This window comes from Manis pentadactyla, chromosome 7, assembly GCF_030020395.1.
Source record: "Manis pentadactyla isolate mManPen7 chromosome 7, mManPen7.hap1, whole genome shotgun sequence".
Lineage (NCBI taxonomy): Eukaryota > Metazoa > Chordata > Mammalia > Pholidota > Manidae > Manis > Manis pentadactyla.
In genome coordinates, this window is record NC_080025.1 from 54,061,712 (window position 1) to 54,088,705 (window position 26,994).

Below are 26,994 nucleotides of genomic sequence, written 5' to 3' on the forward strand. Positions count from 1 at the left end.
AGATTTTTTCTGAAAACTGTTTCTCCTCCCACCCCCTGGCCTCTCCCAGAAAGCTATTTAGAACTGAAAATAGCATCTTTAACAAGTATTGCATTTCCTATTTTAATATTCATTGTTTATTTCTGTGTTCTTTTTAGTATCTGCATAAACTTTTCAAGAGAGACCATCATAAAGGACAGCGCTACCATGAGAAACAGATCAGCCTTTACGCTGAGTATGATCGACCAAACTTACTTCCATTTCTCCGAGAGAGTACCCACTGCCCACTTGAGAAGGTAGGTCACGGACCCACCTGCTCTCGTCTCTCAGGTGAGGAAGTGGACAGTGTTCATAAGCTTGTCGGTCATTCTGTCTCCTCAGCTCTGCTCATCCTCTCCTGTTCAAAGGAAAGGCTGTTGCTCTCAAAGCAATAGACATGCTTTATATGTTAAACAGTCCTTTCTTCTATAATTTCCAGGTGTAGTCATCAGGCACTAGTTTTCATTGGCAAATCTGATCAACTCTTCTTTGCCTAGAAGAGTTGAAAGCAGAGGATCAGCTTGATAGCTTTGGCAAATTTATACCTGAATTTGTGATCTCTCTCATATCTAAAGGCATTCACAAGGTGGCAGTATTTATGAATTTGGAGGAATAAAGCTGGGAGAGGCAAGTTCGTATCTTTTCATTAAAGAAATTTAAAGAGAAGATAGGATAAAAGATGGCAGGGTCAAGGCTGGATAGAAGTCATTATTTAATTCATACTTGATAAGCTTCCTATTAGTTGTTTCCAAATTTCTATGTTCCTTACCTTTCTACTAAATAAGGATAGGGAAAATTAATATGTCATTTTTGCATCCCCTCTTACTCAATTTCTGTCATTTTTCTGTCTTTTCACTTTTATTTACCTACTGTCCTTTTTCGTGTGTGTGCTTGTGTATGTCAGTCTCCAGCTAGTCTCTACTCTTCCCTCTAGAGGGAGCACTACAGCCCAGGAACATTCAAGAATCTAAAATATGGAAGCGAACCTTTATGCTTCACTTGTGTCAATAATAGAAAATTTCCATTTGCCAGAAATATTTTCTTTTTACACTTAAAATTTCTAGAGATTTCTAGAGTCTCTACTTTCTCACATATGAGAAAAGAATAACTTTAAGGTACTAGTCATAAGACATTAAAAAATATGTGAAATTTAAGTTTCAGAGATTCAGATCATCTTTGAGTTCAGTGTTACACATTCTGCTTGCATTCCAGACCATTCTTGACTTCAAACTTGCCTTCAGACATTTCTTCCCACTTGAACTGTCACTTTTGGTGGTGTCCTAAACGAGCTTCCAGCAGCACAATCCTGTAGAATGTTCTGCAGTGATGAAAGTGTGCTACCATCTACTCTAACCAGGTAGCCATTGGCCACATATGACAACTGAGTATTTGAACTGTGGCCAGTGAGGAACTGAATTTTTTATTTAAATTTAAATAGCCACATAGAGCAAGTGGCTGATGTATTACATAGTGCAGGTCAGACTACAAACTCTTTGTTGCTTGAAACAAGCATGTTCTTGAGCATTCCCATATTCTCAAGAAAAGGAGGGATGGTTTTGAACCCTCTGAGCGGCACTTTAAAGTGTCAGTAAATTTCCAAGTACAGCATTGGTATATGGATACCTTTTAGTAATAAACTGCTTTAAGCAATATGTTCAGCTTTATTTATACTACCTTTTTCTAAACACTCCACCCATCCAGTTGTATTAAGCTTTCTGTTTAGCTGTGCGTGACACAGTCTCACTGCACCATAAACTGTCCGTCTGCAGCTCCAGCAGCTATCATGAATCTAGGCACTCATGTGGCTTCTCAGTAACTTTTTGTTGGAATAGTCCCAGGTCCTCTAATTCCAGATATTTTGCTTTTTACCCCTTACTGTTTAATCTCTTGCATGTGTATCCTATTCTCTTCTCCAGTATCATTCCAAAAGAGTTAAGAGTTGGTAAGAAAGTTCCATTGTTTATGATGGTGATTTATGGACTTATATAATAGTATAGAGATAGGTGAACTATGTTTTTAATCAAAACAAAAATTTTCTAAGAGTTAGTTAGGATTAGGTTCAGCTATGAGTGGTAAAGTTCCCAAAATACTGATGGGTTAAACAGAGTAGTAACTCAGTTCTCTGTCAGGTGGAAGTCCTGGCAGAGTGGCCCTGCTGGCGGTGGTATATACGGTTCATGAGCCAGGCTCTTTTCTCTTGTTCCCCAACATTGTATGACCTTGACCTAGTGATGTGAGGTAGTATCATACATGTTTTCAAGAGCAGACCAGATGAAGGGACCAAAAAATAAGAAAGCGTTCACAAACACTGCTTCTGAAAGAATATTCCCAGAAGCGGCCGTGCCATGGTTCTGTTCCGTCTCTATGGTGACATTAGTCGCATAGCTCCCCTACCACTGGGGAGGCTTGGAGATGTTTATTTTTATTCTGGGCAGTCTCACACTCGCCTAAAGCTTTATTACCATAGAAGAAAGGAGTACAGGCCACTGGGGGACAGCTAGCTATCCACATAGTTTTTAAAGCAATCTTGTGCATAATTGAATTAATAACGTTTCCTCCTTATTGTGACCTTCCAGTCTTCTCATTTCCTCATTTACGTGGTTTCTGTATTTTAAAACACCGTTCTAGTTCTGTTGCAATCCCAAAGTAAGGTGTTACTTGTTTTTTCCTTTTTTATGTTCGGTTCAGGTTTTTTTTCCCCATCTTGATCCCTATAATCAGCATTTTTTCCTTCCCTTTTAGCTACTAATCTCCAACCAGAGACATAGGCTTAAATATATATTCTACACAGAATTTTTAAGTCAAAAATTAAAATGTCAAAACTAGCTCCTGCTGTTTCCCAAGATAGGTCGTTGAGCCCGAGGAACTGATGAACTTGTACTGGTCTCATCTCTCGGTTCTTGTTTTTAAACAACCTTGGCTGGTTGTTTTCAAATGACTAGCTATTCAACCCAGTAATATTACCCCTGAAATCTTTTCCATCTGCCTACCTATTTAAAAAATATTTTTTGCACACCTGCTGTGAGCCAGATGTTGAGTAAAGCACAGGGCTTAGAGTGCACATGGTCCCAGGCAATAGAAGTCAGACAGTTAGGGAGCAGTTAGCTGCACCTGGATTAAGTGATATGAAGCATGCAGGATGCAACAAGAGGAAGTACCTGGAATCTGACCTGGTGTGGGGTCCACAGAGTATTGTACCTGCCCAGGTAGCAGGTGGGTACTGAGGACAGCATTCCAGGCCAAGGGACCAGAGCAGAGGGACAAGCAGGGTGTGAGGTGTTGCTGCACAGAAAGACAGTGCCAGATGGTGGATGCCATGCAGGCCACAGTAAAGATTGTTGGCTTTAAGTCAGAGCAGAGCAGTGCAGTAGGAAGGTTATGCGGGCGGGGTGTGAGATGGGGTTTCCTGGTGGACTCCTACTGATCCTACTATACCCAGTTCACATGCTACATCATCTGTGGAGCATTCTGTAAGAGGGCCATGCCAGAGTTCATCTCCTGTATCTACACACATGGCCTCTATTCATGCTTCCCTCGCCATGGGATTCTGTGCTGTCATAGCTCTGTAGCCACCTCTGGACCCAGCTCCGTGGGCAGACTCAGGCTGCATCCACTCCTGCTGAGCCACCCCTTCTCCTCCTCTTTGTCCTCCTCTTACATGTCATCACGTTCAGCATTTTTCTTACGTCATCTCTGCATCTCCATCCAACCTGACCCTCTAGGTGCCCAGCACAGAGTACATACTAAACGTGTGCTGGTTCATTTAGAATTACTGAGTTATTTATAAATACATAGTGTGTCTTTTTTCTTATACTCAAAGAACTGCTGTCATCTGGACCTCATATCTTGACTTGATTTCCTCCTTTTTGATCCTCTTGCCTGTTAGATGTGTTTTCTCCCCTCTCACTTTTGACAAATCCTTGAGCAGAGTTCTCTTAAACCCCATGAGCTGGCAGTAGAAATATTCCCAGTATTTAGGCAACAAATGTTTTCTGAGCTGGGGTGCACTAAATCCTGGGAACATGCTGCAGTGGATGGCAGGCCTTTGTGGAGCAAACCTTCCAGTAGAGGGAATCAGCTCAGCCCAGTGACTGCGATTAGGAGGGGAGCAGCGCTGTGTGAAACCCAAGGTAGCAGCAAGAAAGCAAGCTTGTGGGAAATATCCTTCTTTCAGCATCTTGGTTTCTGCCTTTGCTCATGGAATATTCTGAGCTGCCTCAAATCCATTATCCATTCACTTGTGCAGGGTCCACCACCTGTCTGAGAAATAAATGAGGACAGCCTCCCACAAACTGGAGGAGATTTGAGCTCTGCTTATTTGCTTTGTTTTTAAAGGGAGGCAATGGAAAAATTCTTTCAAACTTGTATGTTTCAGTGACCCTATTAATGTTTGTTCTCACCTGGTAACCCATAGTAACATTTTTTACCCTGCTTTATATGAAGGCTCTTGAGATCTGTCAACAGAGAAATTTTGTGGAAGAGACAGTTTATCTTCTGAGTAAGTAGCTTTTATTTATTTTGGTCCCCATAAACTAATAAATGAGGTGACAATGTGATGTAAATGGTCTAAGAATGGACATAGGTTTTAGACCAAAGTAACAACAAAGCCGAGAACCTATTTTGTACAAGAATTTAGTGCATGCAGAAGGACATTACACAGCTCAATAGAAAAGGAATAGTTTTTTAATAAAATGCTGTTATAATAATGTCTTAGTATTATATAATAAATAAAACTATATTAGTTCACACCCCACAATATAAAATAAATTATAGATGGTTGATTAGCTTGTGCATTTTTCTTTTAATTACCAGCTTATGTTACCATCCTCTTGGTAGAAAAATAAATAATGTTCATTTTCAAAACTCACACCTTGAGTAACTGGAGGAAATGCAATTGAATACCGAAGTTTTGGAGAGAGGAAAACAGTATAACCTAGCTTTTAGTTGTCCCTGGCCCTCTGGCTCCTGCCTCCATGTATGTTACCATTTTGGTATCATAGAGACCAAGGCACAGAGCTTACTATCTTTTCACAATCCTCTACAAGGAACCATTTGCATGGAAGCAATGTTAGATTCCTGGATGTTTCCTAAGGAAGCCCTGCACAGGTATTTGTAGCATAAACATAGAGTTTATATTCAGTATTTCTCCAGCATCTCCTCCCAGGAAATACTTTAGTAGAACAGGTTTTTGTCATAATGTCATATTGTCGTAGAAGCAGTAGAGAACTTGTAAGAGGAGACATAATCTCCCATTTTTTAATTATAAAAATGTAAAACTCCTATACACATTTAAAAATTTACCCATTTGTTCTAACGACATAAACTATGGGAAAAAGAGTGCTATAGAAGGTATAACAGATGGGACAGCATCTCATTCCCAGGCCAGCTCTTGTCATTTGATAATGGCTGCGCACAGTGTGAAGGAGTCTGGACCAGTTCTTAGCTCCTGCGGCGAGCTAGGGGCCAGGGAGAAGGAGCAAACCCACAGCCGGGCGGTGGACGTCCCTTCTCTCAGTAAAACCTTCTTCCATCTACTGTATCAAAAACTCATGGAAATTGTTTACAAAACCATTAAAAAGCCAGTAGGTCGATGAGCAAAGTGCGTAAACATAACCAAATAGAAGAATAGTTAGGAAATAGTTTTATTTCATGAGGGTTATTGAAAGGCTTTCCCCTGAACTTGGAAGAGAGGGAAATGAGTAGCCCTCTGCTAACTGAGTTGGCAGTTGGCACAGAGCATATCCATAGAGCAGATGCAGAGCAGCTAGAGGCAGAATGGCTCTAAGGCCTTTAGAATTCTTAACGGTGTCTGGGTGCAAAGGTATCCGGAAGAAACACAGGTCTGTCAGAAGGGAAGAGTCTGGCCAGCCTGAATTGGAATTCCAGGTCTGCCACTTAGTTGAGCTGTGTGACTTGACAGGTAGCTAATATTCCTATGTCCTCTTCTGTAAAACAGAAATATTAATGGAGCATACCTCGTAGTATTATAATGGTGATTAAATGCTGTAATTCATGTGAAGTGCTTTAATGAGTACTCAGCACAAAGTAAACACCCAATAAATAGGAGATATTTATGTAGTGAGTTATAAATAATGAATGCTAATGTCATAAAAATATGCTTTTTTCTTAGCTTTCAAACTGTAAGGTAATTGATAGAGGTATGCTGTCTCTTTAAAGATGTTTTACTGAAATATCCTAAGTGGAGTATTTCCTGCACCTTTGCTAGGCCGTATGGGCAATAGCCGAAGTGCCCTGAAGATGATCATGGAGGAATTACATGATGTTGATAAAGCAATTGAGTTTGCCAAAGAGCAAGACGATGGAGAGCTTTGGGAAGATCTGATTTTATATTCCATCGACAAACCACGTAAGCAGAAAGGCCATCTGCAAGCTCAACTTTTTCTCCCAGTATGGCCAGTTATGTCTAGAGTAAGAATTATCTCAAGACATATTGGATTAAAAATATGGCAAAGTATCTATAATAAAATAGGCCAGGTGCGTTGTAACGATTTCCAATACGCCTCCCATGCAGAGAAGCCTGGAGCCCCATCACTTTTCATTCCTTGGGTGTGATAAAGAACAAATGGTTAACCTAATGATGTTAACTGTGTCCCCATGAAGCATTATTTTTACCTACTGCTGCCAAATTGAATAAGTGTGATCTGGCTTAGTTTTGTTTACTTCAGTTTATATACAGGGGGCATTTATTTTGAAAATGGATGGCCCTTACCAGTCTCTTTTTATGGAAACATATAATTGTCATAGGTCATTAGCCATATTTGGAGGTTTGCTCTTATAGTATCTAGTCCCTCTTTCCAGCCCCATTTATCAGTGCAGCACTAAGAGGTACATATGCTGACCTTGTGCTTGACCATTTGCATCAGGTCTCCCATTTGGAAGGGAGCAAAAGCAGTCACCCAACAGTGACCCAATTCCTTTTGAAGATATAGAAATAATTCACAAGCTAGCAGGGGTGGTTTAAAATCTCCTTCCCCTTTTTATTTTTTGGGAGGAAGGCTTATCTCAAGATTTCCAAGTTCCAGAAATTGCTATTATAATTATCTTATCAATAAAAAATACAAGAAGATAATGTTATTCAAGCCAATTTCATATTAAGGTAGTTACGTGACATCAATCTTTGAGAATCTAGTGTAGCATTATAAAGTAGCAGCTTAAAGATCTTAAAGGAAGGAGGCAAAAGTGGGTGTAATGGAACACATGTGACTTGGGTCTGACCTGGGTTTGAATTTGGACTTATAACTTGCTAACTGTATGACCCTGGGTGAATTAACTAACCACCCAATTTTTCCCTTTTCTGTAAAATGGGGACAAATAACATTCCTACCTTGTGGAATATTGGAGAAAAGTAAATGACAGCTGAACCATAGTAAATTCTCAATAAATATTAGTTGCACTCTTTGACATCACAAACTGTATTCTGAAGCAATCATTTGTTCTCCAGCTATTTTAAACTCTTGTCATTTAGCTTTATGTCATGAAGAAAGCAAAGGAAGATTACTTCTTGATAGTTTAGAAACTCAAGTGGTTTTAACACTTATTTTGAAGGAAATACTTTTTTCTTAGAGTTATTTTTGGCCTAAAATTGCATTATAAATATTGTTTATACGTTAATTGTTTTGTGTGGTATTTTGTAGCATTTATTACTGGCTTGTTAAACAACATTGGCACGCATGTTGACCCAATTCTACTGATACACCGCATTAAGGAAGGAATGGAGATTCCTAATTTGCGAGATTCCTTGGTTAAAATTTTACAGGACTACAATTTACAAGTAAGTATCCTTTCTTGGACAAATGAGTATGCTGAGTGAGTTGACTGAACCAGTGGAGAAACGTTTCTAGAGCTCTATTCTAGAGCTGCCAGTCAAATAATTCAATTTGATAGTTACCTTTTATTTAGGCCCAGATACTTAAGAAACTATTCATAAAATAGAGAAACTGGAAATAAATATAACACCCTTTAAGGAAGCCATCCAGTTTTTTAACCATCCCCCAGTGTTTTCTTCTCTAGGAGCAGGCATTCCTGCATTTATGTAGTAAATGTCGCATTTAGTGTGGCATTGAGACGGGGAGGGAGTAGTTACACTGGCTCTTAGATCAGACCACTCAAACCGTTTTTAAGTAGAATGACTTATGTCCATTTAGTAGGGGAATAAAAAAAAATGTTTTTCAAATAGTTTGATAATTTCCTTAGAGCCACTCAGTCACTCATTGCCTGAAACAAGTTTAAATACTGGATTTTATTAACCTTCTGTCTGATTAGGTAAGAGGCTGTAAGCCAGGCTTCAGCATTTTCTGTGAACTAGGGGGTTAACCTTGGGTCCACAGGTACCTATGGTATTACTGGACAGCAGGGCTTCCTGAAGATGGGTTGTGAGAGAACAGGAAGCCTTCACTCAGGAGGGCTTGTGGGAAATTGGGGTCGTGGGAGGGAAATGGGTACTTGCTTGGAGCTTCAAGATATACGGGTGTTTATTTACACTGGAGGTTTGCAAATGACCCAGGGAACAGTTATCAGAAGGAGAAGGAGAAAGGCAAGGGAGAGAAGAGTATCAAGGGAATGAGTTAGTAGGTGAGGGGAGTGCAGTGCTCAAGGGATACAGAAAAGTGATCCAGAAAGCAAGGACCAACTAGTTCTGAAGCTCGAGCTGGGCTTTGGGGAAAGCGGTCTCTGTGTGAGACCCTATAAAGCCCTGCAGGTGAATGAGCTTGATCATGGCCTGTCCTTCCCTGGTTCTCACCACCCCTGGGTAAGCCAGGGTATGCTCAGAGTCCCAAATCCAAATTGGTTGAGAAGTCATTCAGGTGTCTGAGCAGCTCTGCCCCAAGGAAGGTGCCCAGATAAATACTCCTCCTGTCCCCCAGCTGCACTACATGAAGCCTAGCCCTTAGGGTGACAAACATGCCTTACTTCTTCCCCCACCTCCAAAAGCACCTAACAGATCCTTACTAGGCTCTTAATCCAGAGAACCAAGCTCATGGACACCACTAGGTCTCACTGCTCATTCATTTTTTATGAGTAAATTTGCATAGTTCTGAGTCAGCTGGGAATAAAAATAAAATTATTATTATTAGATGCAAAATGAATTCCATATAAACCATAATTCACTAAAACAGCTGTTAAGTCAATATTCTATCCTCTCAGTTATACTTTTAAATGTACCAAGAGCTTTTCCATAAGATACGTAAGTGTGCCGGCGGCGATGGGGTAAGGAGGCTGGCAGTTATTTAGCCAGTGGGTCCAGAGAGTGGTGCCTGCCTATAAATCCCAGCCATGGAGCAGCCAGGGTGTAGGGGGTGAGGGCCCTCAAGGGAACGTGGCAGAGTCTGTCTCTCTGGTGGACCTGGAGTCTCCACTGAGCTCAGACAGGTGGTTGCAGGGACCGAGAGAAAATGTGCTCCTGGGATGGGTTGTTCAGGAATGTCAGGATACTGCTGACTCATATATGAAGAAAGATTTCAGAATTTTTTCTTATGGAATAGGTCCCATTTTCCATTAATGGCCTTTGATTTTCTTTCTCTAGGCAACCTATTAGGAATCACTGTAAAAATAACTTTAAACCTATTTATAGAGCATTTTGAAGTATCTGGAAAGGTTTCAAGTATGTGTTTTTATTTGATTCCATCTAGTTTGTTTGGTTGCTTCATAAGCTCTAGTTGATTTTCACATGCTAACGATGTAAAAAAACTACCAACCTTTTTCATCCCAAAAACTGGGGGGAGGTTTTGCTGGTCCATGAATTTAGAAGAATCTGGAACCTACTGTGTATGGAGGACAGGCAGTGGGGGAGAATGGCCCTGGGGATATTCAGAACCATTCAGTAAACAAAAGGATCAGTAGGATGTTAGAGAAAGGCTGTCACAGGGCTTATTAGGTACCTTTTTGCTCATATGCACTGGGAATCTCTCAGAGGCAGATTGGCGATAGAGGATACAGTGGTTTCAAACTAGGTGGCCACTGAAATGCTTTGAGAACACTCATTAGCCAATTGCTGATTAGAGAAAGGGTAAAGTTGTGAGAAAAAACTTAAAATGAACATCTCTTCTGGTTTTAAAAATCTCATGGTTTCTGAAATGCAGCAACTTTCTTCAATGGAAGTTTAGCATGAGGCATATTAGGTTAACTATGACATCATTAAAGTAAAGGAAAATACGTAATCAACCACATCATCAATGTTTGTTTTTTCAGTTTATTTTAACTTGCTATCATATAGTTTTGTACCTCATTACACTGTTTCATGAAGTCAGTATGATAAAAGTAGTAACCCTTACCATACTGTATAAACTTAAGATGTTTCAAGGCCTGATTTCAAGGACAAATAGCATTTATTTTGATATAACTTACAAAACAATATGATATAAATGATATCTCAGTGTTTACATTACATTGCTCACAATTTCCAACTTACATTTATGCTATAAATTTTTTGTTTAATATTTAAATTTTTTTTATTTATAAACTTAGCATTTATTTATTTAAGTAGCATTTATATCCATTTCTGTTCTTTCTTTTTCCTTAAGAATTCCAGCATCTTTGTTCTTCAACCCTTCTCTTTTGACAGTCCTTTCCTTTTCCACATGGGCCATTAGGAGCTGTCATCTCCATTTTGCAGAGGAGAAGACTGAGTCTCAAAAAAGTTAAATGACTTGCCCATTTCGGAAGGTGATGAACTAGATTTGAACCCAGATCCTCTGACTAAATCTTGTGTATCTCTCACTGGTTGTTTCCTTTGTCTCTGGAGATGTACTGGCAGGTTGTAATTTAGGAATATACAGGATTGCCGTGGACGATGAACAGGTAGCCTGTGGTTTTGAAAGAGCCACAGGCATGATGTTTACAGGCCTATTGACCTTAGGAAGGGCACATAAGCTTTCTGGATCCTATTTTTCCCGCTAAATTAAATCAGTATTTGTGAAGCCTGGATATTCACCAGAATTATATGAATTCTTTTTTCAATTATCTAGTTTCAGGTACTATCCCAGATACACTGGATTAGAATATTTTGGGGAGGACTAGGCAAGTATGTCCTTAAACCACCTTGATACTTCTTACACTCTCAGCCTGACACTGGGCTGTGCATTGACATTTAGGAATCTCAAGATTAGGTGATCTCTAAAGTATCTTTTGTTTCTCAAGTTCTTAACAGAGTCATTTCATAAACGCCTTTATATACTGAGTGCAGCTGCATAGTGTTAACTTAATATTTCAGTGTAAAAATTCCAAATACTTATTTTAGAATCTGTAATAGAGTAGCTTAGATTTTTAGGTGTAAATTTTTCAATGCCATATGTTTGATTATTTGAAAACATGTTTATTTAAATATTTGAGTGCCAACTATGTCAGATACTGTGCTAAGTACTAACAGAGCCTCCACATGCAGTCTTACAGACCTGGAGATAAGCTCAAGCGGCTAATGATCTGAATTAATATTTCTGGGAGAAGTAAAAAGCTTTAACACTTCTATTTGCTTAAGCTTCACATATGTATAAATATACACACCCTGGTGAGTTGACTCAACATCTCTGTGCCTGTCAAAGTTATTTCCCTGTACCTACATTTGCTAAAATCCCCATATTTCTCTATCATTTCCCATATATCTCTACTTTGAAATCCAGAGAGCAAAGAATTAAGAGAAAATAGACTTCTTACATGCTTTTTTTAAGGCTTACGTGGCTTTCTTTTGACTCACAGTACATAACTCTCAATTTCTTCTATAAGATAGTTTTTAAATCTATAAATCCCTGAAATAATCTTTTAAGGTAAGATGGATTTTTTTCCTTTCAGATTATTCAGTTTGGCCTCATCACAGCTTTTAGTTGATGTATGTGACCTGTGACAATCCGCTATAACTTCTTTAATAAATTTGGTACATGCATACTTTGTGCTGTTATAAATTTAAATATGATTGTATTTATAATACTGTTTTTGAACTCCAACATGGAATCTAGCGTCATTCTGTCTTTCCCTTCATATTTCTCTGCAGTTCATCATCTTTGATAATAATCTCAATAAAAAGCAAAGCTTTTATTAAAATAAAATCTCATAGTTCTGTGGCCTAAATTAGGTGAGATGGTTTCCAGGCCAGCTCTGGTATCATCCTGGGGACTTGTAAAACCAGGTAACACTGTCATTTGCAAGTCTAATCATAAGCACTGCAATTTGAACAAGGCAATGTCAACAAAAAGTTCAACATTCAAAGAATCTTTTAAAATAAAAATTTCAGAAACTCTGCAATTTTTTATGGCATTTTTCCCATGGCAGCTGTTTTTCTAATGAACCATAATAAATTCATTGATGTACAGTTCTTTCATTGCTTTATAAAATGTCTGTGAGTGTGGTGCTGTGCTTCTGGTTGGGATTATTATCAGAGAAATAAGGAAAGATAGGCACAATCGCAGTCTACATTCTTCACAATAGAACAAGGTATGCTTGTAACAAATTGACTACAGGAGCGCCTCAACTGGTTGTCTTGAAAATAATGAAGAGGACAGAATAAAGATAATGTTAATAAAACATAGAATTTTTCAAAACTTAAAGCTGTGGAAGGACAGTGTAATATTAAGAAAACAAGAATAGTTGAGAAGGATGTGGGAAGAAGGTGGCCCATCAACTTGAAAAATCATGGAAAAAGAAAGGAAACTCTCATAAGGAAAATGAATCTCCAAAAGGTAATGTACTTGTTAAGCAAGGCCTACAAATACTTTCTGAGATAAAAACTGATGCCATTAATGAAGTTGAGGAAAGAAAAGACCTGACAGTGGGTTACTTACTTTGGTAAAATTCTAATATAAGATATAGAGTCTAATATGAGATACAAATTACAAAGAAGGATGAAAAGTGATATGACAGTATTTCCAAGAATCGGCAACACTATATATACATCAGTCTCAAAGACGTTACTAACAAGTCCATTTAAAATAAAGATGAAGGAAAAAATAGATACCAAAGTAAATAAAACAATATGATAGAAAATAGGAATATTCAAAAAATAACCAAATAGAACTCTTTGAAATGGTGTGTGTGTGTATTTAAACTGACAATTCACTGGACAAGGTAAATAATAGATTAGACACAGATGGAAGGGAGAATCGACTAGCTGGAAGACAGATCTAATGAAATCCTTCAGCATGTAACACAGAGTAATTTAGAGACAGCAAATATAGAAGAGTGGTTGGCAGAAATGTGGAGGTAAGAATGAAAATGTCCTCACCAAAGGAGCTCCAGAGGAGAGGATGAAAAGACAAATAATAAGAAAACCTATAGCAAAATTGATCAAGAAAAAAGGGAAAATGTAACTATAAAGACAAGATTTCAACTAAGTGAATGCTACAAATTCATACTAGAATATTTGAAAGCTCAGATTAACAGTTTTCTAGGAAAGTATAAATTACAAAAATTTACTCAAGAGTAAATAAAATAAACCTATAATCATTAAATAAATTAGTAGTCAAAACATAAAGCCACAGTAAAAGCACTATTCCACAGACAACTTCAAAGGTAAGGTAAGTTTTATCAGATCTTCAAAAAACAGGCAGTCCCTATTTTATGTAAACTTTTCCAGAGAATAGGATTGAAAAGCTCAGTTCCTTGTGGGATGCTAGTCTAACCTACTAGCATTCCATGAGGGTGATATGAGGCAATGATAGCCCTGTTTTTTAACACAAATGTAAAATTCTATATAAATCATTAGCAAATTAAATCTAACCATTTAATTATTAAAGTAGGTACATACCATAAATGTTATCAAGTCTATCCAAAGTAATCATCTATATGTTCAATAAAATTCTAATCAAAATCCCAAAAAAATTTTTATGATCCTAGATTGTATATAAAAAGTAAAAGGCTAAGATCATCCAAAAAGAATGAGGAGAAATTTAGCAGATAGCAAAGCTTAATATGTAGGAATGTAGAATGGTATAACCACTTTGGAAAGCTGTTTGACAGTTACTTAAAAATTAAATATACACCTACTCCATGACCCAACAATTTCACTCCTAGGTATTTACCTGAGAGGTGAAAAACATGTCCACAAAAGATCTGTACAAAAATGTCCTTTGCAGCTTTATCTTTAGTAGCCCTAGAATGGAAACAGCCCAGATGTCCACAAACAGGAGAATATATCTCTGGATTGCTGCCGCTTGGCCACAAAGCAGATGCTGTATCTCCAGGCTTTATGTTCACATTCCAGGCAGGAAGATGTGGGAAGCAAAGGGCTTCTTCCTAATGAAGCTTTGCTTTTTTATTAGAAAGGGATCTCTTCCCAGACTCCATGTTTATCTCATTGACCCGACCCTTGTTACATGAGCCTCACTCAGCTGTATATTTCAGTTGGACATTCACTAAACAAAGCTGGACTTGAGGTAATAAGGAAGAAGGAAGAGGAAAAGTAGAGTGCAAGATAGTGTCAGCTGTATCTGAAATACTTTTTAATGAAATAAACATCTGAAGCACATGGCAATATATGTGTGTGTGTGTTTTCCCCCCATGCAAGATATTTTAATGGCTGAAAGAGAGAATGGCTGTCTCTTAGGTGGTGAGCAGCCACATGGCAAAATAGTAACAGATTTGTTCAAACTAGGTGGTAGAGACTTGAGCATATTTTATTTTATTCTGTATGTTTCATATTAAAAAGAAAAATAGCACAAAGTATTGGAAATAGTATTCAGAATGTGAGTATCAGTGATTTGATGATTCTGGTCACTAAAGACCTGGATGACAGAGTGTGCATGCACGCTGTGAGTGACATCATGTCGGCAGAGTGAGGAAGAGACAGGTGGAGGGGGAGAGACCACAGCCGGGAGGATAGGCTGGGTAAGGTGACCTTAGAAGATGAAAGTGTTCAGAAAGCACACGTGTGAAGGTGAGAAAGGGGTGAAGACAACCTCCTCGGGTCAATTGTCACTGCATTTTACTTAGCCATCCATTGTTTTAACAAAGGCATTCATGGGAAATACCAAGTATGACTATTTAAGGGTGAAATGAGTGTCAACTAAAGCACACTTTTCATGAGTCACTGATAAAGTTGCCACTGGGAGTCCATAGTCAACCTAATGCTTTGTCCTATGTCTGACACTGACAGCAGTGCCTATATAATACAGCAGCATTCTTGTACAGTCTTTCTCTGACCACCTGTGATTACCTCCAGACCACTATAGATTTTATAGAATAAGTGACCCTTTTCTACAGGTAATGGTCTCATTTTTTGATGTACCTTCCTGGCAACATGTAAGTGAAACTTAAAATGTTTTCACATTTTTTTTTGGTTTGGAGCCTTGGCTTTTGATCAAGTGAAGTAGAAAGTAATATACTAAGCTGTATTTGTGTATTTTCTCATCTCCTGGCTGTGTGCCTCTGAATACTGAAGTTTTCCCTAGAAAATGCATTCTGTGGGCATACGGATTGTATCTATTTAGAAAAACGTAATCCTGGTGAAGAAATTGTTCCTTTTTAGTTTGCATTTCTTCCTGTTTTCTTTTTCAAGTTTGAAGACACTGTGGCTTCTGTCTAGACTACCAGGTCCGCCCCTTCTCCTGTATTATTTATTCAACAGGTCTTAAACACCCACTAAGGGTCAGAGCCAGCTCTTTTTGAAACAATTACCAAAGATATTGTGATTGACACTATTTTTCTTAAGTTTTTGCTTTGGTAGTGGACAGTAAGCAGCTTTCTGTTTTGCTTATAAATTGTCTTAAGGCTTATTGGCATCAGTATTTCTTAGATATCTTTCTTTATTTTCTCTCTATGCTTTGTTAATGTTTTAATGCCTTTTTTAAGTGAATCTGAAAAATTCAATTTCTTGTAACATTTTAAAAAACAAAACTTCATAGACAGTGTCTCAATTAATTTAGAAATAGTAAAGCCATGTTTGTTTCCTGCTTACCAATATGAGAAATAGCAGTATGGAATTTTAATCTGGGCATTGATTCTGTTTTCTTGAATATTTGCCTTCATATAATTAGGGAGAAAGCCCTCTGGCTGCCTTCACCCAAAGCCAGTGATCTTTGGTATTTGAGAGGAGCCCGTGTCACTGTAGACAGCTGGGGACAAAGGACCGCAGTTGGGTCTCCCTTACTTCCCTTCCCTTGTAGCATGAACTGAAAACAAGAAAGCAAGACAATCCTACAGGCTTTAGGGCTGAGAGCGACTTCAATATGAGGAGAGGCAGGGTGTCCCTCTGACAGCAGCATTTGCCCTAACTCAGAGCTAGACCACAGTGAGGCCGCGATGTCATCGTTTTGTGAATTTCCATGGCAGTTACATGTAACTGCGCAGAAGCGCACGTTGTAAGACACATCGGGCCAGAAGAGGAGGCCATGGGCACTACACCCAAGAGCCTCTCAGCCTTTCAAGCTGTCGGTGTTTCCCTCTTTAAAAATCAGCAACTACTTACAGTAAATAATGGCCTCTGGCTTAAGCACACCTCAACGGCCCCTCCCAATTTCCAATAAAATACCTCAGAAAACCGGAAAAGGGTGGAGACTCACACTGCTGCCAGCCGAATGGGCAGTGGGCTGCCTCCCGCTCCTGCGCGCCCTGTCTAGAAGTAGGAGGGCAGCCTCTGCCTCATTCGTGCCCGCGCTCTGAAGCCCCGTGCGTGGGAGCCAGACTCTGCAGGCAGCTTGCGCCGTGTGCCTCCTGACGTCGGAGGCTGCCGAGGTGTCGTGACCGCCTGTAATTCTCCAGGCAGGGAGGGGGGAATAAAGACCTATGCCTACAAAGTTTCAGGGACAATGCATGAAGAAACTGTGCAGTACCGAGATAAAGAAGACGCATCTTGTGACAAAATATTAACGTCTGTGGTCATTTCAGTTGTCAGCCCCTTCAGTTCCCCAATTTGAAGGTTAATGTAGTCAGTTAACACTTGTACGACAGTCACAGCACTGTGCTAAATAGTTTGAATTGGAAGAAAAAGAAGATGAGTTGCCCCCTGGAGGGGTTTGGGGTAGAAATCACATCTGTTTAGCTTATCGCACTTTGCCCTGTTCCGTGTACGTGTTGGGGATGCTGTATACATGTGTGCACTGAACAGATGGAGTAATGAAATAAATGGATGATTTTGGAATAGCAGGTTTTTCATCCTGAGTGAAGCTCTGGAGGTTCAGAAAAGTACATTATACAGGGGCCAAGCTGCCAGAGAGAATCTGTATTAGGAAGCCCTAGAAGATGCTTGTAGGAGCAGTTAACAGGGCCTTCCCTGCCAGACTTTGGAATTTGTGTTTGATTTTACAACACTACAGAATCCCCATATGTTCATAAGGAAAAAAAGCAGTCATGGCTGAATTGAGGCCGCAAGGGTCAGTCTACCAGAACTTTGGAGGGAAAAGGGAGGATCCTGAGGGCCAGGGTCCAGTGAGGGCCTCTTGGGAGTATTTCAAACACACCAATTTTCCAAAACCCCCGTAAAAGGGTCCTCCCACCCCATATTTGAGGCCTTGAAAGATGGCTTTTCTTCTACAATGTGTGCATTAGATCCTGCTTCGTGAAGGTTGCAAGAAGATTCTTGTAGCTGACTCTTTGTCGTTACTGAAGAAAATGCACCGAACTCAAATGAAAGGTGTTCTGGTCGATGGTGAGTACAGTTGAAATGAGTGTATAGGAGCCATAGGCCTTGCTTTCAGGAGACAGGGAGCAAATGGCAACACTGTGTAATCCCAAGTGTGTATGTTTCCTTGCAGAGGAGAACATCTGTGAATCCTGCCTTTCCCCTATTCTTCCAGCAGGTAAGAAGTTGCAGGGGAATCCCCAAATATGTGTTAATGATGAGTGGAATTAATATTTTTAAGTTAGCTAATTACTACTTATAAAATGATAACAACTTCCAGAATAATCCAGTTTTGAGAAGAATTTCAGCCCACATCCCTCCTCAGTTGCATGCTGGTGCTGCATTCTTTAGAGCTGAGCTTCTCCAGCCCTGGGGTGAGTCCACATCACCTGGCAGGCTTGTTAAAGCCCAGGTTGCCCATGCCCCCACAGAGGTGCCTGACTCAGTAGTGCTTCATTTCTAACAAGTTCCCAGGTGATACGGATGCTCCTGGTTCGGGAAACATTCGTGGAGAACCACTGATGTACAGTAAAATCACACAAAATGGAAAACTACCATTAACATGTTTAATTTCCAGGGTAGAAGAAGCATGTGTGTAACCGGGAAGAAAGTTTAGGTTGAAATTTGTACTTTCAACCTTCTCTCTGCCATGTGGTTCTGGGCACCCACAGTATCTCACATTTCAATGGAAACATAATACCCGCTGTCTGATTGGAATGGTGACTCCTTAAAAGATAGAAGCATTTGTTTATTGACAGTTCTTGGTAGATACCCATACATATATCTTCATGTAAAATCAAAGCACTTAGTTAAGAATCATATGAGAAGAGGAAATTATACAATTTGAAAGTAGAAATTAAAGCATTGGGATACTAAAAAAATGCCTTTTTAAAATAAGTTCACCATAAATAAGAACTCAAAGACTTAGTAGTTGTAGCATTTACTGAGCTCTGAGGAATTATTTAATAGAGCAAGGAGCATGAAAAGTCTTTCCACTTAGGGTCTTTTCTTGAGGAAATCCGTTTGGATTTTAGGTGCTTATCTTAAAAACTGCAGGCCAGGGCGGAGCCAACATGGCGGCGTGAGTAGGACAGTGGGAATCTCCTCCCAAAAACATATATACTTTTGAAAATACAACAAACACAACTAGCCCTAAAAGAGAGACCAGAAGACGCAGGACAGTGGCCAGACTGCAGCTACACCAGCGAGAACCCAGCGACTGGTGAAAGGGGTAAGATACAAGCCCCGGCCCTGCGGGACCCGAGCGCCCCTCCCCCCAGCTCCTGGCGGGAGAACAATAGGCAGAGCGGGAGGGAGACGGAGCCCAGGACTGCCGAACACCCAGCCCCAGCCATCCGGGCCAGAGCACAGACACAGTACATGCCCAGGGGGCCCTGGATACTGGGAGAACAGGGGGTAAGACCTCAGAGCGGGTGCTGAAGCTGATGCCCCTGTGACAAAGAAAAGCGGGGGCTTTTTGAAAGTCTTAAAGGGACAGGGACTTAACAGCTTGACGGAAACAACCCAGGTCACAGTACAGCAGCTGGAAATTACAGGGAAAACCGGGTGCACTAACCCCCTGGGCAACAGCTCTGAGACCCCTCACGGAGGCAAACAGTCAAGCAGCCCCCCCATCCATCACCCCACCGGGCGCTGCGAAAGCAGAGAAGCAGCCTGAGACAAATTCCGCCCACAGAAAGGGAAATTTCTCCCTCCCGGCCAGGCAAGACACAAAGACCCACTCTACACGCAATTACCCAACACAAGCCACTAGGGGTCGCAGTTGCCCCAGTAAAGAAAGGCCAGTAGTAAGTGAAAATTTTGGCCCTCCCAGCTGACAGTCAATAGCACCTGTCAACATGAAAAGGCAAAAAAATATGATTCAGACAAGACTAACCCAGACAGCTTCGGCATCTGCTACATCTTCCCCTGAGAAGGAATCTGGGGAGATAGATTTAGCCAGTCTACCTGAAAAAGAATTCAAAACAAAAGTCATAACCATGCTGATGGACTTGCAGAGAAATATGCAAGAACTAAGGAAGGAGAATTCAGAAATAAAACAAGCTCTGGAAGGACTTCAAAACAGAATGGACGAGATGCAAGAGACCATTAATGGACTAGAAAACAGAGAACAGGAACGCAGAGAAGCTGATGCAGAGAGAGATAAAAGGATCTCCAGGAATGAAAGAATTTTAAGAGAGCTGAGTGATCAAAATAAAAGAAATAATATAAGAATCATAGGCATTCCAGAAGAAGTAGAGAGAGAAAAGGGGATAGAAAATGTCTTTGAAGAAATAATTGCTGAAAATTTCCCCAAACTAGGGGAAGAAATGGCCTCTCAGACCACAGAGGTACACAGAACTCCCATGACAAGGGATCCAAGGAGGGCAACACCAAGACACATAATAATTAAAATGGCAAAGATCAAAGACAAGGACAAAGTATTACAAGCAGCCAGAGAGAAAAAAAAGGTTACCTACAAAGGAAAACTCATCAGGCTATCATCAGACTTCTCAACAGAAACCCTACAGGCCAGAAGAGAATGGCATGATATACTTAATGCAATGAAACAGAAGGGCCTCGAACCAAGACTACTGTATCCAGCACGAATATCATTTAAATATGAAGGAGGGATTAAACAATTCCCAGACAAGCAAAAGTTGAGGGAATTTGCCTCCCACAAACCACCTCTACAGGGCATCCTACAGGGACTGCTCTAGATGGGAGCACTCCTAAAAAGAGCACACAACAAAACACCCAACATATGAAGAAGGGAGGAGGAGGAATAAGAAGGGAGAGAAATAAAGAATCATCAGATTGTGTTTATAATAGCTCAACAAGCGAGTTAAGTTAGACAGTAAGACAGTAAAGAAGCTAACCCTAAACCTTTGGTAACCACAAACTTAAAGCCTGCAATGGCAATAAATTCATACCTTTCAATAATCACCCTAAATGTAAATGGACTGAATGCACCAATCAAAAGACACAGAGTAATAGAATGGATAAAAAAGCAAGATCCATCCATATGCTGCTTACAAGAGACTCACCTCAAACCCAAAGACGCGCACAGACTTAAAGTCAAGGGATGGAAAAAGATATTTCAAGCAAACAACAGAGAGAAGAAAGCAGGTGTTGCAATTCTGGTATCAGACAAAACAGACTTCAAAATAAAGAAAGTAACAAAAGACAAAGAAGGACATTACATAATGATAAAGGGCTCAGTCCATCAAGAGGATATAACCATTATAAATATATATGCACCCAATACAGGAGCACCAACATACCTGAAACAAATATTAACAGAACTAAAGGAGGAAATAGAATGCAATGCATTCATTCTAGGAGACTTCAACACACCACTCACTCCAAAGGACAGATCCACCAGACAGAAAATAAGTAAGGACACAGAGGCACTGAACAACACACTAGAACAGATGGACCTAATAGACATCTACAGAACTCTACATCCAAAAGCAACAGGATACACGTTCTTCTCAAGTGCACATGGAACATTCTCCAGAATAGACCACATACTAGGACACAAAAAGAGCCTCAGTAAATTCCAAAAGATTGAAATCCTACCAACCAACTTTTCAGACCACAAAGGCATAAAACTAGAAATAAACTGTACAAAGAAAGCAAAGAGGCTCACAAACACATGGAGGCTTAACAACACGCTCCTAAATAATCAATGGATCAATGACCAAATCAAAATGGAGATCCAGCAATATATGGAAACAAATGACAACAACACCACTAAGCCCGAACTTCTGTGGGACGCAGCAAAAGCAGTCTTAAGAGGAAAGTATATAGCACTCCAAGCATATTTAAAAAAGGAAGAGCAATCCCAAATGAACGGTCTAATGTCACAACTATCAAAATTGGAAAAAGAAGAACAAATGAGGCCTAAGGTCAGCAGAAGGAGGGACATAATAAAGATCAGAGAAGAAATAAATAAAATTGAGAAGAATAAAACAATAGCAAAAATCAATGAAACCAAGAGCTGGTTCTTCGAGAAAATAAACAAAATAGATAAGCCTCTAGCCAGACTTATTAAGAGGAAAAGAGAGTCAACACAAATCAACAGTATCAGAAATGAGAAAGGAAAAATCACAACAGATCCCGCAGAAATACAAAGAATTATTAGAGACTACTATGAAAACCTATATGCTAACAAGCTGGGAAACCTAGGAGAAATGGACAACTTCCTAGAAAAATACAACCTTCCAAGACTGACCCAAAAAGAAACAGAAAATCTAAACAGACCAATTACCAGCAACGAAATTGAAGCAGTAATCAAAAAACTACCAAAGAACAAAACCCCCGGGCCAGATGGATTTACCTCGGAATTTTATCAGACATACAGGGAAGACATAATACCCATTCTCCTTAAAGTTTTCCAAGAAATAGAAGAGGAGGGGATACTCCCAAACTCATTCTATGAAGCTAACATCACCCTAATACCAAAACCAGGCAAAGACACCACCAAAAAAGAAAACTATAGACCAATATCCCTGATGAACGTAGACGCAAAAATACTCAACAAAATTTTAGCAAACCGAATTCAAAAATACATCAAAACCATCGTACACCATGACCAAGTGGGATTCATCCCAGGGATGCAAGGATGGCACAACATTCGAAAGTCCATCAATATCATCCACCACATCAACAAAAAGAAAGACAAAAACCACATGATCATCTCCATAGATGCTGAAAAAGCATTTGACAAAGTTCAACATCCATTCATGATAAAAACTCTCAGCAAAATGGGAATAGAGGGCAAGTACCTCAACATAATAAAGGCCATCTATGAAAAACCCACAGCCAACATTATATTGAATAGCGAGAAGCTGAAAGCATTTCCACTGAGATCGGGAACTAGACAGGGATGCCCACTCTCCCCACTGTTATTTAACATTGTACTAGAGGTCCTAGCCACGGCAATCAGACAAAACAAAAAAATACAAGGAATCCAGATTGGCAACGAAGAAGTCAAACTGTCACTATTTGCAGATGACATGATACTGTACATAAAAAACCCTAAAGACTCCACCCCAGAACTACTAGAACTGATATCGGAATACAGCAAAGTTGCAGGATACAAAATCAACACACAGAAATCTGTGGCTTTCCTATATACCAACAATGAACCAACAGAAAGAGAAATCAGGAAAACAACTCCATTCACAATTGCATCAAAAAAAATAAAATACCTAGGAATAAACCTAACCAAAGAAGTGAAAGACTTATATTCTGAAAACTACAAGTCACTCTTAAAAGAAATTAAAGGGGACACTAACAGATGGAAACGCATCCCATGCTCATGGCTAGGAAGAATTAATATCGTCAAAATGGCCATCCTGCCCAAAGCAATATACAGATTTGATGCAATCCCTATGAAACTACCAGCAACATTCTTCAATGAACTGGATCAAATAATTCAAAAATTCATATGGAACCACCAAAGACCCCGAATAGCCAAAGCAATCCTGAGAAAGAAGAATAGAGTAGGGGGGATCTCACTCCCCAACTTCAAGCTCTATTATAAAGCCATAGTAATCAAGACAATTTGGTACTGGCACAAGAACAGAGCCACAGACCAATGGAACAGACTAGAGAATCCAGACATTAACTCAGACATATATGGTCAATTAATATTTGATAAAGGAGCCATGGACATACAATGGCGAAATGACAGTCTCTTCAACAGATGGTGCTGGCAAAACTGGACAGCTACATGTAGGAGAATGAAACTGGACCATCGTCTAACCCCATATACAAAAGTAAACTCAAAATGGATCAAAGACCTGAATGTAAGTCATGAAACCATTAAACTCTTGGAAGAAAACATAGGCACAAACCTCTTAGACATAAACATGAGTGACCTCTTCTTGAACATATCTCCCCGGGCAAGGAAAACAACAGCAAAAATGAACAAGTGGGACTATATTAAGCTGAAAAGCTTCTGTACAGCAAAAGACACCATCAATAGAACAAAAAGAAACCCTACAGTATGGGAGAATATCTTTGAAAATGACACATCCGATAAAGGCTTGACGTCCAGAATATATAAAGAGCTCACACGCCTCAACAAACAAAAAACAAATAACCCAATTAAAAAATGGGCAAAGGAACTGAACAGACGGTTCTCCAAAAAAGAAATACAGATGGCCAACAGACACATGAAAAGATGCTCCACATCGCTAATTATCAGAGAAATGCAAATTAAAACTACAATGAGGTATCACCTCACACCAGTAAGGATGGCTGCCATCCAAAAGACAAACAACAACAAATGTTGGCGAGGCTGTGGAGAAAGGGGAACCCTCCTACACTGCTGGTGGGAATGTAAACTTGTTCAACCATTGTGGAAAGCAGTATGGAGGTACATCAAAATGCTCAAAACAGACTTACCATTTGACCCAGGAATTGCACTCCTAGGAATTTACCCTAAGAATGCAGCAATCAAGTATGAGAAAGATCAGTGCACCCCTATGTTTATCGCAGCACTATTTACAATAGCCAAGAATTGGAAGCAACCTAAATGTCCATCGATAGATGAATGGATAAAGAAGATGTGGTACATATACACAATGGAATACTACTCAGCCATAAGAAAAGGGCAAATCCAACCATTTGCAGCAACATGGATGGAGCTGGAGGGTATTTTGCTCAGTGAAACAAGCCAAGCAGAGAAAGAGAAATACCAAATGATTTCACTCATCTGTGGAATATAAGAACAAAGGAAAAACTGAAGGAACAAAACAGCAGCAGAATCACAGAACTCAAGAATGGACTAACAGGTACCAAAGGGAAAGGGACTGGGGAGGATGGGTGGGTAGGGAGGGATAAGGGGGGGAGAAGTAGGGGGGTATTAAGATTAGCATCCATAGCGGGGTGGGAGAAAGGGGAGGGCTGTACAACACAGAGAAGACAAGTAGTGATTCTACAACAGGTTGCTACGCTGATGGACAGTGACTGTAAAGGAGTATATAGGGGGGACCTGGTATAGGGGAGAGCCTAGTAAACAAAGTATTCGTCATGTAAGTGTAGATTAATGATTAAAAAAAAAAAATGCAGTTCCTATGTGGTGACCTCTAATGAGTTCTACACAATGATATAAAGGACATATAAAAGTGTAGGCAAAGGGTCTGTTTGTGTTTATACAGAGGATCAAAGCCTAATTTGGCTACCCCGAAAATGAACTAAGAAACGATATGAAAGAGAACTTCCAACATCAGCACTCTCGGGAAGACTCATGCCAGAAGATGATCATCAAAAAACCCCAACAAAGATCCACGCACTGCTACAGCTGTAGATGCACTCATCCCACCAGCTCCTGGACTTGCCATGGGAATGAAGGAGATATCTAAGCTGGCCTGTGCATACAGTAAAACAACAAATTTGACTGGATCTATACTGTTGGAACTCAACCAAGAATTAGGAGAAGTGCAAATTGTAGCGCTCCAAAATCTTACAACTACAGACTATTTACTGTTAAAAGAACATATGGCATGTGAACAGTGCCCAGGAATGGGTTGTTTTAATTTGTCTGATTTTTCTCAAACTATTCAAATTCAGTTAGATAATAACCATCATATCATTGATAAGTTTTCACAAATGCCTAGGGTGCCTAACTGGTTTTCTTGGTTTCACTGGAGATGGCTGGTAATTACAGGTATGCTTTGGTTATGTAACTATACTCCTATTATGTTAATGTGTGTGCGCAATTTAAGTAGTAGCTTAAAATATATACATGCTGAAGTTACTCTACAAGAAGATATGTCAAAGAAATAATCAATCTTCCCATGTTTTCTCCCGCCTGCTACTTCTATAGCTTTTCTTCTTCCTTCCTAATTACAACAAATTCTTAAATAGAATTCGTGCCTCATATCAAATTTACCGAGTATCATAACTCCTCCAAGTGGTAAAGATACCTCAAGACAAATGCTGGGCATAGAAGCCACAGGGCATAAATATGCAAAGAAATAAAAAGCTAACCATTTCAAACAATAAGGCTTCTCTCTCACTTACCAACTTAACATTTCCCTGTATGGCCCCGGAAGATGACTGGTTAGCCAGAGACGGGTAAGATTCCTCAAGGGAGGAACAACCTAAGACAGGCACAGTGGCAGGGGGGTCATCAGGTGAGAAATTGGGGATCAACAGAGGTGAGGCTTAGAACCTCACCCCCCCTGTTCTGAGAGAAATCTTCTGCATATGTGGATGTTTTATTGCCCTTGTCTAGCTTGGATTAACACATAGTCTACAGGCACACACCTGATCATCTACATTTGCTCTCTTACAACACTAAACTATGTTTTCTACCTTTATGTTGTATCTACCTACCACTTCAGCATCTTATTAAAAATAATAAAGAGAGAAATGTGGTATCCACATATAAATCAAGTATAAAAATCAAATGTGTATTCATATTTGAACTGACTGTTTATAGTTCATAATGCATGAGCAAAACCAAAAGTTTCTGTGATGACTGCCCTTGTACTGTTCACCATGTAACTTATTCACTATGTAAGAATTTGTTCTCCATGTAAGAACTTGTTCGTTATGCTTCAGAAGATTGGAGACTGACGAAAATTAGGCTTGGGGTGGATTAATGATTGTGCATTGAGCATTGACTCCCCTATACAGAATTTTATTGTTGTTAACAACCATTTGATCAATAAATATGAGAGATGCCCTAACAACAACAACCAAGAAAAAGTACACACTTCCAATTGTAAAATAAATAAGCAACCGGGATGTAATGTATAGCATAAGGAATATAGTCAAAATATTGTAACAACTTGGTATGGTGATAGCTGGTACTTAGAATTATCATGTATATAAATGTTGAATCACTGTGTTGTACACCTGAAACTAATGTAATGTAATACTGTGTGTCAACTACCCTTCAATAAAAAATAATTATCTAAAAAAAAAAAAAAAAAAAAACTGCAAGGACTACAGGAAAAGTGAGTTTATGTAGAGTGGTTCAGGCAGTGCTGTAACGAAGAGACCAGTGCACCTAGTGTGTAGCTGGATTAAATTCCTGCAGAAGTGCACTACCAAGGTCACAGCCTGGGATTTTAACCCAGCTCCGCCCTGAAGGCAGTGAGTGGTCTTGGCAAAGGCAGGTGAACTGGCAGATGACTTGAGCATATGATATGTAATGCTTGTGTGTTAGGTGCGGTGAGGGAGGGAGGAGGGCATGCTAGACATACTGGTGCTTATATTTAAAATAAGCATGGTTGCATTTGCTGTGAGATTGTCCCCAGTTTGTAGTTGCAGTAACTGACATGGAGAACAAGCAAGTAACATGTGCCTCACGGCAGCGTGACTGTAAAATGTGCTCCGTGTTTGATCACACTGCTCCTCAAGAAGGCATTTATAAAGAACCACTCCTAAGG

At 39.7% G+C, this 26,994-nt stretch overlaps 1 protein-coding gene across 2 annotated transcripts in view; it reads left to right on the forward strand.

The window, feature by feature from the left end:
- The window catches only part of VPS41 (VPS41 subunit of HOPS complex), a 187,448-nt gene that overhangs the window by 158,938 nt on the left and 1,516 nt on the right, over positions 1–26,994 (forward strand). Inside the window, exons 22-27 of one of the 2 annotated variants that reach the window (XM_036918927.2) lie at positions 138–275; positions 4,462–4,516; positions 6,245–6,385; positions 7,674–7,810; positions 17,509–17,608; positions 17,715–17,759. In XM_036918927.2, coding sequence (XP_036774822.1) covers positions 138–275; positions 4,462–4,516; positions 6,245–6,385; positions 7,674–7,810; positions 17,509–17,608; positions 17,715–17,759 — 616 coding nt within the window. Of the gene's footprint in view, positions 1–137; positions 276–4,461; positions 4,517–6,244; positions 6,386–7,673; positions 7,811–11,823; positions 12,222–17,508; positions 17,609–17,714; positions 17,760–26,994 lie in introns of those variants that run through there. The other variant, XM_036918929.2, reaches the window with a different exon arrangement.